The sequence below is a fragment of the Poeciliopsis prolifica genome, unplaced genomic scaffold (genome assembly GCF_027474105.1).
Source record: "Poeciliopsis prolifica strain line A6 unplaced genomic scaffold, Auburn_PproV2 SCAFFOLD002, whole genome shotgun sequence".
NCBI classification, from domain to species: domain Eukaryota; kingdom Metazoa; phylum Chordata; class Actinopteri; order Cyprinodontiformes; family Poeciliidae; genus Poeciliopsis; species Poeciliopsis prolifica.
This window is the reverse complement of record NW_026562377.1, coordinates 13215083-13235741: the sequence shown is the minus strand read 5'-3', so window position 1 is coordinate 13235741 and position 20659 is coordinate 13215083. Positions and strand designations below refer to the sequence as shown.

The following is a 20659-nucleotide window of genomic DNA, read 5'->3' as shown; positions in this document are numbered from 1 at the left end:
TTCCCTCAACGCTTTCAGACGACTTTCAGATGAAATATTGTAATGAAACACCTAAAATCAGTATCTTGTTTGCCCCAATTTTCTGACTTCAGTATGAATAGAAGACAGTGCCAGTGTCATCAGTCTTGTTCATAGTCTCTACTATGCTTCCATCTATCATTTTTTTAATTATCTTCACCATGCCATCTTTTATTATGCCACCATAATTTGCCCCCCCAAGGATTAATAAAGCCTCTCTCGATCCAGGATCTCGCTTATCCGTAGCTGTGAGAAGCTGCCATCCCACGAGCACTTTATTGTTCAGGAGTACCTGGACAAGCCCTTCCTGATGGAGGGCTACAAATTTGACCTGCGCATCTACATCCTGGTTACTTCCTGTGATCCGCTTCGCATTTTCCTGTACAATGACGGTCTGGTTCGCATGGGCACCGAGAAGTACCACTCGCCCAACGAGGCCAACCTGGTGAGTCACAGATTAGGATGTCTCTGCTGCAGCCTTTATCTGTGTAGCAGTTTTCCAAGCTGTTGATACATAGATATAGAAATAGATACACCCACACAGACATGTAGCTTTTAACTATTAGCAGCTCAGTAGTACCTCTTTAAGTACCAGAATTGATGTCGACATCAGAGCTATAACAGTGATTGAATATTGAAATTACATTCAGTCGCACTGACTGCTTTGTAACGTAAAAGTAGAAGACATAATCTAAAAATAACCACCCATAAACACTCAACGAAGTATAGATGCAGATAATTTAAGGTTAAAGTGGAGATTTTGCCCTACACAAGCACAGAATGTGCAGACAGACTGTACACAGACAGCTGAGCAAAATTGTTCACATACCAGATGTTTGCTGTGATATCAAACCAGTCATATTTGCCTGGAGGTTCTGCACCTGCTGAAGCACAGACTTTCGCAGACAAACACTCACATGCGCAGATTTTTCTCGAGAAAGACACATGCTCGTTTTAAGCACACACTCACACTTGCATGGACATCACGAGCTTGTATTGTCTTAATGTATGACACATGATGGAGTGAGCAACGTCATGGATATGGATGCTGGATTCCTCAGAGAGCAGTCTCTAGAGAGCCATCCAGGGCTGTGGTGGCCTGCAGGCACGGCGTTATGTCTTTGTAGAATAAGGACAAGGATGTGTTGTCTTTGAGTTTGACTGATGGTGTTTAAAGACAGGGGTACAGCAACGGTTATATGGTGGATAGCTGCTGTCATCCAATTCAAAGATGCAGAGCCTATGACAAAATATAGATGGCTCTGAATGCTTGTAATTTTGGCCACCTGGGAATAAAATAAAAGTAGTTTGCTGTGATGTTTATTTTCCACTTTATCATTAGACTTCCATATCTTTAGTACATGAAGTTACTAATTAATTGCATGTTGGTAGGTGCTTTGATCTGAGAAATGGCTTCCTTTCAAACTTGTGGCTAGATCAAGAAGATATCCAATACGCCAACCTATGTTTATAATATTTATGATACATACAATGTTTCACAAATTTTCTGAAGTGAAGGTATTTGCAAAATTTAAACTGAAGTTTCTTGTTTAAATTTTTAAAAATGTGAAAAGGTTTATGAGATATCCATACCTTGGAAAATCTCTGTAGGTTTTGTTTTTGAGAGATGAATGGATAGTAAATGAGAAGAGACAAGAAATAAAAAAAATAATTTGTTCAAGTGTCATTTTTATAGATTTATACACAAAAATACACCTTGTCTGACCTGGCCACAGTCAATAAATACAGGAATAGAGACATAGTCTGAAAATCTTGTTTTGCAATTTATATCATTCCAATGTGGTTCACAAGCTTCAGAAATTAACTTGGTTCCTATTTCTCTAAGCTTTCTGCCATGCCATAAATGGTTTGACTTCTTCTTATATTTGCTTTGGTGCCTTCCTGTTTTCACAGACCCAGCTTTACATGCATCTGACAAACTACTCTGTGAACAAACACAATGAGAACTTTGAGCGATTTGAGGCAATAGACAGAGGCAGCAAGAGGTCCATCAGCTGGTTCATCGAGTTCCTCCGTGTCAACAACTACGACGTGTCAAAGTTCTGGGAAGACATCTCTGTAAGTGTGTCATTCACATAGACAGTTACAAACACATCTGGTTCTATGTATCCAAACTGTCTTAGATGTTTACTTTCACTAAGGAAAAAGAAAATTTGTTAGCCAATCAAAAACACTTAATAAAAGCAAACATCCAAATATTTAAACTCTTGCCGTACCTTAATATATACACACAGATGGTAACAACACACAGGTGGGATAACTAAGGTTTGATTTGATTTGCTATGACACTGATTCAGAAAACGTGTTTAATTCTCGCCAGAACTCAGAGGAAACATCATTCCTGTAGGGTGAGCTTTTCCTGTGTAGCTCAACTCACACACCTCAACCTTGCTTACTTTCTTTCGTCAATTCTTGAGTTTTTCTCTTCTGAAGCTCCATCTGTCATGTGTTTATTGTTTGTTTTTCAATTTGTCTCTTACTTATTTCTTTTAAATCAACTCTTCAGGGTTCTGTTTATGTTTTTCAGTTCCTTTTTTATTTTGACTTTGTCCACAGTTGTGTGGGTTGTGTCGTCCCTCAGTGCTTGTTCTTGCCACTCTGCTTGTCATGCCATGCTTGTATTGGAAATGAAATCCTTTTGGCTGATGCTCTCTTCTCAGGATATACTTTCTTTTTTCTTCAGCTCTTGTCCTTCTCTTCATTGACTTTTCACTTTCCTTGTGTTTACATATTTGTGTTTGAGTTCTGGCTTAATGTTATGACTTTTTTTATTATCTCTTAACAATCTTGCCATTGTGTATTTTTGTTCTCTCACATTTCTTTCATTTCTATTCTATTCCCTATCCTATTTTTCATCTGATAAATTCAGAGTAAGCTGATGAGACTCTTGGTTCCAGTGTTGAAATGAGAAATATGTGGTTTTCTTGTTGACATATTGTCTGTGGGTGTCAAACACATTATGCATAGGTTTTTTTTATGTGAACTACTGACTTATCTTTAGATGTTGATGAGTTAATGTAGGGCAGGTAAGCAGAGGTGCAGCCATTTGTTGCTGCTCTAAACCTGTGGACAGGGCCTGACTACTAATGGACTGCTCATAGTTTATTACACTCTAAAATAAAACTCTGCTCTAAAACTAAAAATACCAGTTACAATCATTTCCAACTTTTGTTTTCGATCAGGGCCATGCTGTTTACGAATTGTATTTATGTATATTATCAGCAGGGAGACATTAAAAAAACTTGTTTATTAGTTAATGAAAGAATACTGTTATGTTGGAAATGATGAGAGAGATGCTCTGAGACTCACTCTGGCGGGTCGATCAGTTTTGAGATCAGCATGACCCGGAAACTGAGCAGTCCTTTTATTGATTAGTGATCGCACCATATCTTATCACTACCAGGTCATGTTAAGTAGTTCGATGTGGATGGTGATGCTGAGTATGGAAGTCAGTGTCATTAAGATGTTTAAATTTGTGAACAGCAGAAGCTCAAGTATGTAAGAAAGAAAAAATTTTTTTTTGTAACTGCGAATACTACAAGAAAGCAAGAGTAGTCAGAATATAACACGAAGGATAATCAAAGTTCTGTAAAGTGACTGGACTTCAAAATGTTGGAAGCTGTGTTGGAAATCTCAAGATTATAGTAAGGATCTAAATTCAAAAGGGAATATAACCAACTGCAGTAAGGTGCAGCTAAAGGCAGTTTTAAATGTCAAATCAGTAATCATTTGTACCTGGTTGGTTTACTAAACAGCAGTTTCTCTCTCTCACCCAGAATATGACATTCCCACATAATATAAATGATTAGCATTCAATTCATAAAAAATACACAGCTTTTGTGTCTTCTTATGTAGTTTGTAAAGAGCAAATTGAATTGGCAGATCAAAACTTTGGATGAAATAGTTTGAAAATCAGACACTGAATTCTAAATAATTTGAATTTCCAATTCTGTTCTGCAAATTCATGCTCTACTCTGTGTGTTTGTTCCTTTTTTTATAAGGTATACAAATTAGGCATACAAATTATGTCTGGTCTGCAGCTTAAATCACAATCACAATATTTTAAAATTAAATGTGTTCATGGTTCGCACAAAATATAAGGCAAAACTGTTTCAATAAAACCCATAACAGCAAGGTCACAGGGTTCATAATGCAAGTAAGGAATTCATATTTTGACAGATAAAAATATAAAGACAATCTTGCAAAAAGCAAGATTGGAAAAACAAATTTGAATTGGCATGGAAAATTCATGTAACTACAATGAACAGGTATGCATGGACACAGAGTACATTAGTGCAAAACTCTGGTGCCACAGGATAAGGCAAAAGGTGATGTGGGGAAGGACAAAGAACAGACAAACACAGAGCTGGTGCCGCGGACCTGGGGTACAGACATGTTAGGGGGAGCAGGTTATGGTGCTGAGTAGCCTGTGGGTAGACAGGAGATGGCTTGACATATAGGTGGAGGTGCATGAGAAACACACAGATTGAAAAAGGATCAGGAGGGTGCAGCCTTATCAGGCTAGGGCCAGACCACCTTACCCCCCTCTCTCCTGCACCCAGCAGTCAGACTGGACCGGGCAAAACTGCATGCCAGCAGCACTGCATGGCGCTTGCCTGGTAAAGAGAAGCTTTGTGCAAAGTGTTTATGTGTGTGTCAGACTGAGCATGTTTGCCACAGTGGTGTAGGCCAGTAGGTAGCAGCCAGCAAACATTCGGGCAAACACAGATGCACGCAGGTTGGACGCCACTAGAAACACAGATGGACCAGCACCAACAGTGGGGAATCTCTGTGTTTGAAGGGAATTCAAAAACAATCTGTGCCAGTAATAGTGTCTGATTATCAGCTGGTAATAAACAAGCAGTGAAGAAGAAAAATCTGACAATAAATAGCATTTTTTGTAATGATTGTCTCTTCAGTGGAGACCGCATGTTTGACTCCAGCTATTTTTTTTATTTATTTGGACTTTATTTGTGAATTTGAATCTGTATTTTCTGATTAAAAATAAGTGGTCTTTCATCAGTGATGTTTTGAGTAATTACTAAATAAATAACTTTAAAAAAAAAATTAAAATTTTTTTTTTGCTCAATTTGGTAACTGTGTTTTTTTTTTCTTTTTCTTTTTGTATCCACTTTCTTCTAGGAGTTGGTGGTGAAAACACTGATAGTGGCTGAGCCCCATGTGCTGCACGCCTATCGCATGTGTCGCGCCGGGCAACCACCAGGGAGCGACAGTGTCTGCTTTGAGGTTCTGGGCTTTGACATCCTCCTGGACCGCAAACTCAAACCCTGGCTGTTGGAGGTACAAATCTGAGTAGATATGCGTTTCTTTGTGAGGATAAACAATTTGTTTCTAATCTTCCTCTTTGACTTTCACTTCCAGCTGCTAAAAATGAGCATTTTGTTTTTAGTTATTTATCAATATAATGTTTTATTATTATTATTATTATTATTATTATTATTATTATTATTATTTATTATTATTATTATTATTATTATTATTTCAAGTCTTTTAAAATGTCTATTGCGAATGAAATATTTTCCTATTTTCACAATTGAGTTTTTCTCCCCTTTTGCTACTGGAGTGACAGCAGAAGTGTAATGGCATGAAAAGGTGTGAACAAACACTGATGTTGGTTACACACCATTTCCCCACACCAAACACCTACAGAGTATCAAGTATCTATTTATGATCCTTTGAACAGCCATGAAATACTGATATAAACGTTAAGCAATGCACATAGGGTATGCATGATTAGTAGGATTTATGCATTCAGACATACTCAAGCTCAATAACAAACAGATAACACATATCCAGAAAGTAGAAATATAGGTCAGGATCTCATGTTCACTACAACGAACCAAGGTTCTCATTTTTTTCCAACTCCTGCCTCTTAAGCGTCACTCATTCCAGATATAGATTGAAGTCCACTCCAGGATTTCTGTCTCACCTTTCTGATGTCAGCCAGTCAGTTAAAGAGTGACCTAAATCCTTTAACCCAAAGTGGCTACCCTCACACCCCCCTTCCCACAAATTGGACAGAAAGATAGGAAATGCCGTTTGAAGTGTGAATCGTAGTTTTGTTTTTCCTCCTAATTCCAAACAAAAAAGATTTTTCCTTTTGTCTAGCTGGAAGTTTGCAAGAAAGTGAAATGTGTGAGCTGTTTATTTCACTGATCGGTATTTCTTTTCTTTGAAATGTTAAAATTTATTTTATTAATTTGCTTTTGTGGAAAGGTTGCAACTTGAAATGAAAAGATGTACAAGTGAAACCTAGAAGATTGCACTGTCTTTGACTGCCATGACTTTGTGGGCACATGTGCTTGTTCGCGCGTGTGTGTGTGTGTGTGTGTGTGTGTGTGTGTGTGTGTGTGTGTGTGTGTGTGTGTGTGTGACACAGCAAACAGCCGTGAATGCAGTTGTTCCACTCCAGCAGTAATGATCCCCCCTGTGCTACCAGCAGCTCTCTATAACGCTCATCAATTAACATCCCATGTACACACACACACACACACACACACACACACACACACACACACACACACACACACACACACACACACACACACACACACACACACACACACACAACCCTGTTTCTCTTTCACGCAACATTTGCAGCGACAATCATTTATTTCCAAAATTCAGCTGATTAGTGGGGACATTTTGAAACCATAGAGACACTGAATGCAGTCCTTGGTCTATGTACTGTCAAGCCTGAAAATAGCTTTATTACTACTTTTTAACTTGTTAGTGTATGTATTCCTGCAGGAGTGCAAAACGCAGGAAGCCCCAAAGGCTCGTTGCCACAACTAGTGTCCTATGGCAAGCCCCCAGGCCTAAATTACATTTTTCAGGACATTACTTTTGAAGCCATTTTTTAATAAACTAAATCTATTTCACTGAATTTCACCATTTTACACCATTACATATTTCTAAGACAAAAAAAATGTTAGAAATGTTTCAGAAAGTAAAGACCTTAGAGGTTTGTCTTGAGTTTGTGGACTTTCTTTATTGGTGTCACACTGAATTACGGGTGCCACGCCTTGCCGGGGCCTTACCCAGAGTGGTGTTCCGACAATGTTCTCCCTTACTCTTCAGGTTGTCAAAGCCGGTTGTTGAACATGCAAACTTGCAGGCAGGAAATGAAAGTTCAACCTGTGTAGACTCAAAGACGATCAGATACCTGAAAGCTAGATGGTATCATGTATAAGAATCTGTCAGATGATATTAGTTGTGCCCTTGAATTTGTGTTTTTGTCAGCCGCTTTCTGGGTGTGTCATGGAGGATGAGGGGGGAGACAAAACATTCCTTCATATTACCAATTATATTTTAATAAATAGCCAGCTTTCTGTTGTTTTTTTTAAAATAATAAGATCTATTCTAATTAGTGCCACTATAAATATGTTTTAAATTGAAAGACTAGTTTGCAGTAACCTCTGCTCTCTGAAAGCAAAAAAAAAAAAAAAAAAAAAAAACACAAAAAAACCCCCTCAAAATCACTTACTGCAAGTAAACTCCTAAGAAATACAGAGATAATAGAGAAAACAATCCATAGATCCTCATTCACCTGCTAAATAGCTTGTCACTGGGGTGAGAACATAGAAGACAAGAGCGATGCCTCTCAAACCAAGGGGAGGCATCAAACAGACGCATTGTGCTCAAAGCAAGTATCGAAAGGGGAGAAGAGAAGGGGCAAAAAAAAGGAGACACAAGCTTTTGTGTGATCCTTATCTTAATTCAGCAGTCTCAACACGAGTTTTAGCTTCTATTGACATTCAAAACACCAGTGAGACACACACAAACACACACACTTGCCCAAATGGCGTAACTCGAGACATTCACTTTCATTAAAACAGGTCCAGACAGCATCTGTGTCTCGTATCGGAAAGGCGTTTCATTGAGCCGTGATGACCGCTGCGCACACACGCACCCATTCACCCATTCACCAGTATACACAATCTGCCTGGACTGTAGTTTCTTCTGTCAAAATCAGGGTATTTGCTCCGAGGGTTTCATTGAGTATGTCCTTTGTCTTCAGCAAAAAAAAGAAAGAAAGAAAAAACAATAATCAATGCACAGTCTCTCATAAATTCTTAATATGTGTACCGATGCCTTAAAACCTGTGTGAGTGTCAAAGAGGAAGGCACATGACTTGAAATCTAGTACGAGACTCAAGGATTGCATTTACACGTGGTCAAAAAAAAAAAGAAAGTAGAAGGATATTATTATCAAGTCTTGCACTCCTAGAGCCCCTGTACTTAGGGACCAAGTGCTATAAGCCAGCATGACAAATGGTGTCAACTTTTTTGAGTAAAATGGAAAAATGTTATCAATAGTTTGAAGGCGGGGGATGGGAGAGGATGAAATAAATAAAAACATAAGATATAACCACTGACCATAGGCCAGTATGATTATTTTTTGGTTGATAATGTTAACAGAATTTACCAAAAAGTGCAAACAAAAATTATACAACAAAATATAATTAATTAATTTCATTGAATTTTTCTTAACAGTTTTTAGCTTGGTTGTGGTGATTTCATAATTGTGACAAATTGAATTTCTTTAGTTTCCACATCTTCTGCTTTTTGCCTCAGAAATATTTCAAAATAGCAAAATGTTATTTTTTTACACAATAACTATAGAAATATTAATATGCAGTATGAAAAGACCAAAATTACTTATTTGCTAAATGCTTAAAGAATATTTTTGCATTACATATTCTTTGTACTTTCTGAAATTTACATGTTATATTTCAATATTTGGTAGAATTGCCTTTTGAAGTGTCTCACTTGGGTGAAATATTTATGTATCCTTCCAAGAGTTTCTCACATTTTACGTTGGAATTTTGACTGAAATCTGACAGAAATTGTGTAAGTGAGGCATTTTTTTAAATTGGCAGAATTAAGGATTTTCTGTCAAACAGGACTCAGAAAAGCATCATCATCCTTTTGTTTTTTGTAGGTTAGATTACTGCAACAGAGATTGTATAGGTGTATGTGGAAAAAAAAAACAACAAAAAAAAACTCCATCAGAGTGGCGGTTCACCCAAAATGCTGCTGCCAGCGTCCTAACCAACACCAGAAAGAAATGGATCTCATCACCCCTGTTTTTAGAGTGCCGCAGTGGTTCCTTGTTTGCTAAAGGATAGGTTTATAAAAAAAATGCTCTTCATCAGTAAAGTACTGAATCAACTTGGATTGCTTGTGAAGTGTGACCCATGTTTTGGTCCTCATTGTTCTTAGGACCAAAACTGAACAAGGAAAAATGGCAAATTTCCAGAAAACCTAAAATTTGCAGAAACTGCTAGCTCATTTAAATCAGGCTGAAATTTTCTTGTGTACTGTAGGTTTTGATGGAAGAATTATTATGATATTATGATTTTTGCCTGATCACTGATGAGTGATTTAAGTGTGAGATTGAAGATTTAATTAGCATTTAACCTTTGTTTCTTTTAATGCAGTGCTTAAAAATGCGTTAGGGTTTTTGTTATTTTAATATATTTCATTCATTTTAATGTTAAGAATTTTGCATCGACTTGTGTTTGAATGGTCCTGCATAAATAAACTTCCTTGTGTTACTTGGCAAAACAATTTATTTTGAAATTGAGACCCGAAAGTAGTTGTAACAATGACCCTATGCTTAGGGTAACTGCTACGTGTCTTTTAATAGTTTATGTAAATGTGTTACTTTTAGCTACATAAGAAAAAAGAATACCTTCAGCCAGCTGACCAGCAGTGTGCAGCAACTGCTGGACACTGTTGAGGGCCTCAGTTTAAATACAGCCAGAGAAACTCTGCTTCCTCTTGCAATTTCTCTGCATTGCTTAAAGATCTTTAAAACCATAGGAGTGATGTAAAGAAAAACTTTAGCATTTTTAATACCTTGGAATGTTTTTATACCAGTAACCAAAACATGATTTGTAACCATGCATGCAACATTAAGTCTCAGCTATTGTTTATATCTGAACCTGAATGCAACAAGGGCCCAATTTATGTTCTCATGAGGTTCCAATGGGTAACAATGATTCCCACTGCTATGATCAGTGGTCTGAAGGCTACCCTCATTATAAGCTTATAAGCTGTGGCTCACTTCTTCTTGCTATTTTTTGTTGTTGTTTATTGTTTCCCCTCATCAACCATAAAACTCCAGCTGCTCAGTCCTAAACAAAAAGGAAGTGTTTGTAATGAGCCTAAAAAAATGAAAATTTTTTCAGTCCCAAGGCAGATTTTTTTTTCTTTTTATTGGTGAGCTCCCAACATCTTAAAAGGCTGGTTGGTCTGCTTGTTAGAGGCGCAACGAGCGTGCAAAAGTGTGCAAGTGTGCAGCATCTGTGAATCTAATTTTAATTTGTGTTCTTGTCACACGTGTTAAGCCTCCATGATAAACATACATCAAAAGTCTTGCAACTTAGGATGTGTATGTATTTTTGTGTTAGTGTGTCAGCAGCCTGTCTTTCTCTCCGTGTGTGTCTCTGTGTGTGTGAGAGCTGGGGGAGAGGGGGCCTGGTCTTAGTCCATGTTGGAATAGCCTCTGCAATGTGTGTATGTGTGTGTGTGTCGTTGGCCGTCCTCCAGCCCACAACCCATTCGTTTTATCCACTCAAAGAGCCAATGAGGGATTCGGCTTAAAACACACAGACATAGCAATTCAGGAAGCAAAGGAGTGAGGGGAAAAGGAAGAAATCTATTTTATCCACTTTTATGGTTATTTAGGTGTTATTGTTTGGACTGAGCGACCATCAGACAGCGGCACAAGAGCAGCTTGATTATTGATGACAACTAAACTTGTATCTCTTCCTTCATCTCTTGTGTTCCTACCTCTGGTCCTTCCTCTCTTTTAGTGCGTCTGTTCAAAGTGATTGGCAGCTAATGAGGCGAGCATGGTTAGGGTCAACTGAGGCACAGATTTGTTTGTGTATGTGAGTTTCTGCATGTGTGTGTGGGTGAGAGAGAGAAAAAGAGAGAGAGAGACCAGGCATCATAGCAACAGACTACAACAGACCTCTTAGCCTAAGGGCAGCAGTTCTTTGCCCCTTCCTGCAACTTTCTCCTCTCTGTGGTCTGTATCCAATCGTTTCAAGATGAGTTTGGTTTTCCCTGTCCATCCCTTACAGCCAACATAATCCAGACTTCCTTTCGCTTTGAGTGTAGAGTGTAAGAAAGTGTGTGTGCGTGTGTGTATGTGTTTTAGCATTTCTTATTCCCATTTTTTTCATCAAATACTGTATTGTGAGATCCCACTGCTCCTTATGGGGCCCAGAGTTTTGTCCCCATAGGGGTTACGGATTCAGTTTTGGACTTTGAATTGAGTTCAGGCTGGTCTTAGTGTTAGGCATGTAGGTCAGGAGTTGCCAGAGCTTTTCAGGGAGTGAAAAGTAACTGCAAACATTTAATCAACTTCACCAAGCCTGTGTCAAAAATGAAGCTGATAGATTTTTAGTACCTAAAGCTATGGTGAGTAAGAAGACAGAGTCTGGGCCAAACAAAATAAAACAAAGGAGGCAGTGTGACCATGATGATTTAAAGTTGAGATTTGATTTTTATGGATTGGATCTGAAGATGTTCCACTACCATAGTGTTGTTTGTAAAGCCCTGGGCCCTTTTTTTTTTGTCTTTTTTACAGAAGCCAAACTTAACTGCAGTTGAAAGTTGTTTATATTTTTGGCACTGTAAATTCAACTGAAGCATTGAATCATGTGGGACTATACATACTGTAGCTAAAGCAGAAAAACCCACATCGGTGAAACATGTATGAATGGAGTAACAAGTATAGCAACAGTGAAAAGTTTACAGAAACAATGGCAATAATTTAGGTTTTGTTCTTGTTTTTTGGGGGGGGTTTGGGGGTATGGGTGTAGTTATCTGTTTTCTTTCAGAGGGGGGTTCACCCACACACACTTTGAAAACCCCTGGTTTAGGATAAACCAGGGCAATTAATTTAAATTTAATAGAAAGGCATACTGTGTGTATTTGTGGTGAAAGGAGGCATTTAAACAGAGAGAGGCAACTAAACAGATGCTATGACAAACACACATAGTAGTTTCTTCATTCTTTTCCTTCTCCAAACACAAACAGGGGCACTATGTTCTGTTTCCCCTTTAGAGGCTGAGATGAAAATTTTATGTCAGAGTATTTCACGCAAGAGTGAAATTTAAAACTTCTTAACTGTTTTCTAAGGGCTTTTAGAGAAGGAATTTAAAGATTAGCCTGCCTTTTATTTATATCCACAGGAAACTTGAGAAGAATTTCCTAACCTCTGGAACAGCCATGGCAAACATTATCAGGTATTTTTTGTGATTTAGTGTGAAACTTACTTACTAGATCTGTACAAATAGTTTTCATCCGGACATGATTACGTGGGGTAATAATAAAAGTAGAGAATAAGTACAGTTTGATATTACAATATCAGCCCTCTTGCGATCTCCTCTCCACCTCTGAATAATCTTTGCATGTTTGCAGGATTTATTCCTCTATTATACATGTGTGTTTCTTAACTCAAGTGGTGTACCCTTCCATTTACAACCCCTAGGTGGCAGTATTGACCTGTTATCATTTGTTTGGCTTATATGAGCTTTATTAAAGAATAATTAGAATGATGTATGGGACTGCCTGTCTCTATCCACATCCATTCTCCCCCAACATGACTATTTCATGGAATAAGTATCAAATTAGGCAAGCACAGTCTTTGTATGTGGGGCAGTTGAAAACATACCCCAGCATTTATCCATTCATCATCACACACACAGCAGTTGGTGATGCTACATGTGATTGAGAGGGAAGGTATAAATGGCATATTTACTGAGTGCCACAAGAAACTGTTATATATGCGGGGGATTTGTGGGATATACAAGAATGTTTTTACCAGCATTTTAAATTATACGGTAAATTTCTTCTTTCTTTTTTTGTTTGAGAATGCATATGAGAAAAAACCTCATATTTGTGTTTGCAAGCTTCATCGTGTTTGCTTTGCACCTTTAGTGCCTGTGCTTGATTTCATCTTTGTATGTCATTTAAAAAGTGCCTCTCTCTCCCCATCCCCAGCCTCTGAGCTGAACGTTGGCCCCCTCGCTTTTCAGCACCAGAAGCAGCCCGCCACGCTCAGCTAGAGTTTCCCTGTGTCCGAGCGAACCGCAAGAAACGGCACAAAAAGAACAGAACAGTGATTGATAAGACGTCTGAAACAAGAGAGCGACTAAACAGGGCGTCTAGCTGTCTGTCTTTCTGTCGCTCTGCCACACACGCTTGGTTTCTCTCTTTCTCCCTATGTCTCTCTCTCTCTCTGTTGTTCTCCCTCTCTCTGCCACTGTTTCTTATTCCACCATTGTGTGGCAACCAACACTCCTTTCTGACGACGGCTGAACTGTGCTGATACTCTTGAGTGTGAGGGGCAAAATGGTAGGCTTGTCAAAGCAGTGGTTGTTTGCCCTCTGCTAGGAATAATAAGGTGTTTTTTTTTCTGTAGCGATTAATCACCAGCAGACCTTGTGCTTGTTTTAGCGACTATTCTAGGCAAAATGAATGTCAATGTGGGGAAGCAATTTGTTGGAGAAATAAGGCAGCTTATTGTTGGTCTTGTGTTGCTCTACGAGAAAAGCTTTTTTGTAGGACAAGAGAACCCTCGGGTACAAATTTTTTCACGTCGACTCTAATTACTTTTCTTTTTATTAGTTTTCTTTATAACAGAAACAATTATACAGGTCTATGAAAAATTATTTGTATCTTTACAGATTTTATTTTGGCAAATTTTAATATCAGGCAATGATCTGAGTAAATACATTATTTCATTTATCAAGGGGAGAAAATGAAAAAGCTACTTAAAGCAACCTTTTTGTAGATAAAATGTATACATAAATTGTTATGCCTGTTGGACACAATCTCTTACCCCATATAGGGGACTCTGATGGCACTGAGCAGCTCAGTGCCATCAGAGGCAGGAGAGATTTAGAAGGTCTTCCGTCCTTCCAACTCCAGTCAGACTCTACAGAAAAGCCTTTGCAGCTGACCACTCACACACTTACACCAGCAAACACACACATATCCAATAGACTTTGTAGTTTTCTGTTGGTGTGTCATATTTTATGTTTCAGCTCATGTTTTTGATGGTTGGGTTTAACTTTTTTTGTTTATTTTTTGTTTTATTCATTTATTTATATTACTTTTTTTGCCCATTTTTTCTGAGAAACTGAGGCTGCCTAGTAATCATGCACACGCTGAGATAGACGGTTGATCTGGTTGGCCACACCTGCTCAATTACACACCACCTAATATACTTTAATCAGACAAGTTTAATGTTCATACTGCACCTTGAAAATGAAAAACATAAGAAATTTTATATCCTCAAATACTCAGTTCCCATGTAACTGTGCACACAGAGTAGAATAAGTGAAAGCAGTAATGAATAACAGTTGTATTTCTAGTTTTATTGGATATTGGATTTTGCTGTTTGAAAATAATTTACATACTAACTATCCTGAGGCACATCACAGTTCTCAGACACACCAAGGGGTCAGAGATCATTAGACAAAACCCCGTGTCCAAACCAGAGGAGTTATTGCTTTAGAAATTAGTCGACTACATCAAATTGAGTAAGTAATTTAAATTTGTTGTTTGCTCTTGGTCTGTTTTCTGCTACTCTTTACTTTCTGTAATGATCTGTAAACAGAGTTGCGGCTTGTCGACAGTTTAACCCAAACAGACCGTTGAAATAAAAATAATGAGGCTCCCCTTTGATAAGCTATATTTCACAGTTGCCTTCATAAACAATTTGGTTTGTGTCCAGTGCAAATGTTTGTCTCACATTGTAAGGCATCTGGGTAAACGTCTAATTCTCATCCTCAGACTTATTTTTGTTAATCATAAATGAAGCACTCAAATAATAAGTCGTTAATTGGTATATCACGACAGGCAGGTGCCACTGAAGCGCTTTCTGAACCTATATAGATTGCATTCAGTCTCAGTGATAATTTGCATCTTTGCATGTAAACATTTACAACTCAGTGTTATCACAGAATCCGTAGGAGATTGAAACCACATATAGAGATAGGTAGCAGGAGGTGTATTTCAGCGAAGTAGGTAAGTTTTTTTCTCTGTAGGGTATTTAGTGTAATTGTGGCTGAGGATGTTGCATTTAATATTATTGTTAGAGAGTGAGTGCTTTGCACTATGTGCTTATGTAAAGACTTTAGTCTACGGTTAGATCAAGGGTTGGGTGTCATTTGTACTCATATTCATCATTATATCATTCTCCAAAGGTTTTGGATGGATGTATTATTATACATAAAATGAAGTATGGTTTTTGAAGAAAATCATTTTTTACTACAATCAATTTTTTGAAGTTTTACTTTTAGAAAATGACAAAAATGATTTATTCCCTTCTCAGTGATCATTAAAAACATAATTTTGGGCATTTCACTCATCAAACCCTTGCCTTTCTTATTTCTGACCAACTTTCTCAGTTTCTCCTGTTATTTTTGGTGATAAACCCTAAATCTTTGAAATTGGAAGACCTCCTTTCTATCATCCTACTCTTCAATTCAGAACTCTGGCTTTTACTTCAAAACCTAAACATTATTTCCAGTCTCAAGAAACATCCCTCCCTCCATCCATTGGTGCTTGAAGATGGGTTGGTGGCTATCTTGAGGCAAGACATGCCCCTCTGCAGTTGCCATCACCCAGACTTGACAAACAGCCGTGCAATCAATAGTTTTTGCTTGCATTTTTAAAGATACTAAGTAAGTAGTTACAGTGTGGAAGAAAGCCAGAGGACCCCAGATGCATGACATCGGATTCAAACCCTTGACATTCTTGATGTAAGGCAACAATACTAACAGATGATTCACAATGAAGTTGATTAAAAAGAAGCAAAGACGAACTTCCACTGCAAAATGGACAGACAAAAGTGGGACATCGACATAATTTCACATTGTCCTATACTATGGCAGTGACAAGAAATCTGACAACTAATCTGTCTGCCCTTCATGATATGTAGTGAGGTCATAATTCCATTATAAACTTTGCATCAAAAATTAGTTACATTAACTTTTGTGATACTGTTTTTTTACATTTTGAAAATTGTTTCTGCAGTTTATTGTTGAAAAAAATCTGTGAAAAAGGTTTTATTTAATCTTAACTTAATCTTAATTTTTAAAAATGACTCGTTTCACATTCTGCTTTTTGACTGACTGACATTTTGGCCTCAATGTGATACGCAAGCAAATTACAGATCGAGTAAAAAGAATGTTCTCATCTGTTCATCGGACATTTTTATTGAATGTGTCTTAAAGGAACCAAGGGCTCTTTTAAAATCCTGCCAGAGTCACTTAAGGAAATCAGAGTGGGGGGTTTTGGAGCCTGCAGGGGTTCATTAGGAACAGACTGGTCCAACTTCCTCTGCCAGGGAGGAAAAGGAGAGCACAGAAATATGGGGAGAGAAATGAAGAGAGGTAACAACCAGAGAATCAGGGCTAGCAAATGGAGAGCGGAGGCTAAGTGGTGACCAGTCAGAAAACCCTGTGAAAGACAGCAGAAAATAAAGTGAAACTAAAAAAGAGACAAAAAAAAGAGGAAAAAAAAGACATGACAAGGAGCAAAGAGAGACAGCAAATGCTGCTGTGCAAGTTTTATTCTATGACAACATGACACCACAAATCAAACCAAGACATGATGACAAGTAACGAGACAACCGTCACCAGGATCACTGCCAGTATGCCTGTTACCTATTGGCTGGCACACTCTTAACGCCGCACTCTTTTCATTGTGGCTGTCAAGCTGTGGAGTACTCTAAATGAAAACAGACCTCTTCCTTATTTTTCTTTTGTAGCAGAGGTGAGGTATGGTAGCTCGAAGTGCAGCTCTGTCCTCAATTCACAGAGGGACGCATTGTATACTTTCTTTCCATTGAGTGAAAGAGTTGTATAGCGTCTCTGTTCCTTTTTCCCTTTTTGCACTGGAAGGCATTCATCACCCACCTTCTGATAAATGGTTGTTGTATACAAAAAACACACACTGGTGCACACATAGCTTTACAAAGCTGCTTCCATACAAGCCCTGTTCATAGCAGAGGATTTAGTGCCTCACCTGTGGCTGTGACACCAGAGAGGGGATTCTATTTAGAAAGATTCTCAGGAAACTTTATTTCAGAAAAATTTCAACATTGAAGCATCTGTGCTTATATCCTTGAAGTGTCGCTGTGGACTATTTTGTGTGCATGCATGATTCCCTTTTTTAAATAGCCTTTTGGTGAACCCAATGTGCAGGGCTAGGAAACGGAGTCTTTGCAGTCTTTTGATGTTTTTTTTTTTAGTCTTTACTTTTTTTTCAGTCTTTGTTTTGGTCAATGTGGCCAACAACTGGCAGTATACGAAACACTCCGATTCCCTTAGATCCAAAGAGTCTGGTTGTGATATAAATGTTATCCTTAAACTTTGCTCCTAAACCTGCCAGTGAGGACAAGCCAGGCATGTTTCCAGGTTAGAGATGGCAACTTCAAAGGTAGGAATGAGATTATTGGGGAGTAACCAAGACCAATTAAAAGATTTTGATAATCCCCAACATTTTGGGAAGGTATTTTGTGGACTGACTCAACAAAAAAGTAACTATCTGAGAGTTTTTGGCTTACATTAACACAACATTTCAGGAGTAAGGCATGGTGGTTGTGTGTATGTCTGTTGCTTTTGTTGTTTTGGGACCCGGATGTATTGTCATAATTGATGAAACAATATGTTCTCCTCTATGATAGAAAATCTTAAAGGAGAATGTCTGACCTTCAGTTTGTGACCTTAAAAATTTTTTAGGGTTGGACAACTATTGGAAACGAGTAAGTTAATTTCATCACTGCTCAATAAAAAGAAAAAAAAGGGCAGTCAAAGTGTGGATTTTAAAATCAAATAAGATTCTTACTGAGACCTCTAAAAGGCTATTTATGTTTTTCTCCCTTTGTACATTAATCATAATTTTAAAACATTTTTTATACTCAGATTATCTTTGTCTGACAATACATTTTGAGTAATTATGTAAAAGATGTTTGTGTTGCAAGAAAGCAAAATAAGAAGAAATCTTTAAGAGGAAATTTACTATTTCACAGTACTCTGTTGTCTTTGGGGGGCTAAGAGAAAGAAAGAAATAAGATGATGTTTCTTAGAAATCTGGTTTCTTCATAGATTTTAACAGACAATAAAACCCTAAAGAGTTAAATTTCTTTGCTATGTATTGAAATATTGTTGAAATAAGCATAAACAGTATTGCATGGTTTTTATAATGAAGTAAAGATTTAGGAAACATTTCAGCTGGTTTCACAAAAATATTAGTATCAATTTACATCTGTAAATGAGTCACAGGTAAAGTTACAAATTTTATTTTTTTAATGAAGAGATGAGAAATTGTTGAGCCTCAAAAAGAGAGAATTGGTTGATAACCTGATCAACTCAATGTATGTTTTGTTGGTTTGCATTACAGCAGCTGGATAGAAATAATACCATCTGTTCCATTCAAGTATCCTGGTGGTCACAGTGTGTGCAAGCTTTTGTGTTTGTCTTTAAAGACCTTTTGTGTAATAAAAGACATTCGTTAACAATTCTGACACATACTTACAAAAACTCCCACAACAAATGCACCACTATCAGGGCCATTGAAATCCTAATAATATCAAACCACCCACCCAAACTATTGTTCCCAAACAGAAAAAAATGGGTGCTTCATGTGTTTTTCAGGCGGAGACCTGGCTTATCTGAACAATCAAGGTTTATCAACCCACGCCAGCCTTTCGATGGGCATCTGTTGCATTGTCATTTGAAGTCACCACATAGGAAGACACCATTCCAATTGCTGTTGCCAGTTCTTCCTTTGTTGCTCCTTTTGTTGTGTCACATAAGCCATTTCTGACCACGGGAGGAGGCATAAAGGAAGCTAACAAAGAGAAAAATAATTCATTTGTTGTGTCAAGTATAATAACTGATATTTGAATACTTTACCCTGGTGCTTGGAATTGTTCTGTTGAGAAATGTAAGTTGCTCTTGAATTATTCCCTGGATGATACCAGCTTTTGTACCTAGAATCCCATGTGGCTTACTCCTTTCTTGCTCGGTTGAATCTCGCTGATTGCTTTTGACTGTAAATGATAGAGCCAAGCTGAGAAATTCTTTATTGCTGACAGGAATGTTAGTGGTGGCTGTGCCATACAGTCTGTTTTGAGCAAATTTAGACTTTAGATTTCAGGGTCACTTATGCAAACTGTTGTGCGCAAACATACAGACAGGTTCTTCTTCACGCTCATGTTTACACACATCATTGCCAGACAAGATTTCTGCAGGAAAAGGCCAAACCGACTTTAAAGTGTCTCTCAAAGGGGAAGAGAAAAAAACCCCCCAAACATCTTCAATCTCTGTCTGTCTGCTTGCTCCATTCCTCTTTCCTTTGCTCGTTGGAAGAGCTGTTTTCTTTTCAAACAAGCCTACAGTCTGTTCCTGTAATTGCATACAATCCCTGTCTCCAGAATGTTACAGAAAGAAAGAAAAATTTTTAAATGTCCCTTTTCTTCTTTGCTTGACAGATCAATCGAGCTCCGAGCTTTGGGACTGATCAGAAGCTTGATTACGATGTGAAGAAAGGGGTGTTGCTCAATGCTCTCGAACTCCTCAACATCAGGTATTGCTTTCTGCTGCAGTCATCATGTATGTGGGTATGCATGCAGATACACAAGCATATTGTATCAAGGGGCCCATTAAAGCTCAAGTAAAGGCTTTTTTCTTTAATGTTTAAAGATTTCAGTCAGTGCTTACTTTGATGCTTGGTGGAGTTCAGAACCTTTTTGACATTTGATTTTAAAACTGTGACTGTGGTAATGGTGTGAACAGTTGCACAACATAAATCAGATTTGTAAATCATTGTGTCTTAGTGATAGTTGCAGGACACACCAGATCCTTACTGAGAAACATTCACATATCAACAATGAATCTCAATTTCAATCAGTGGAAAAGAAAATTAGCTTTTGCTGCACTTCAGCAGCAAAAAAAAGAACATTGTCGTACTCCTTGAGAAAAATCTATAAACAATTTATTTTCTAGCTAAGGGAAAAGTTAGGACACTCTTATGCTTTTATGACTTTATGCCCATTCAAAGTAGACATATATGAAGCATAAGTTGGAATATCTTAACTTAAATCTGACCATAAGTGGTCAGATTTAAGTTAAGTTGAGATACTTACTTACTTCTTGTATAAAATTTCAACATTTGTTTACAATATGTTTTTGGGTATTATTAAAATGTATATTAAACATCAGTGTGTCCTACACAAACACAGGCTCTGAGAAGGTTTCCTGTCAGTACTTTTTTTTCACAGATCTGTGCATAAGTGTTTTAAAATGGAAGTAAAACCTTATCTGCACATGTTGTCAGTGTGTGTGTGTCATGTCACTTTTAGCTTTAAGTTTATAATGTCTGTGACTTCTTTGTTTTTATGTTTTACTCGACTTTGTATATTTATTCAGCTTCCTGTGCTGCATTTTCTGCTTGCTTTGTCTGCCTGTTTTGCTTACGTTTTCTCTTTTTGTGGTGTACTGTACTTCTGTATACATAGTGGTTTGTGTGTAATGTGTAGCGGATGTGTATGTGTGTGTTCATAG

General features: G+C 37.7%; 1 protein-coding gene across 5 annotated transcripts in view; it reads left to right on the top strand.

Annotated features, from left to right (window-relative positions):
• Positions 1–20659, top strand: part of ttll7 (tubulin tyrosine ligase-like family, member 7) — an 85450-nt gene that overhangs the window by 22076 nt on the left and 42715 nt on the right. For all 5 annotated transcript variants that reach the window (XM_055051294.1, XM_055051303.1, XM_055051268.1 and 2 more), the window contains exons 7-10: positions 247–463; positions 1933–2097; positions 5182–5340; positions 19588–19682. In XM_055051294.1, the coding sequence (XP_054907269.1) occupies positions 247–463; positions 1933–2097; positions 5182–5340; positions 19588–19682 (636 nt within the window). The remainder of the gene's footprint in view (positions 1–246; positions 464–1932; positions 2098–5181; positions 5341–19587; positions 19683–20659) is intronic.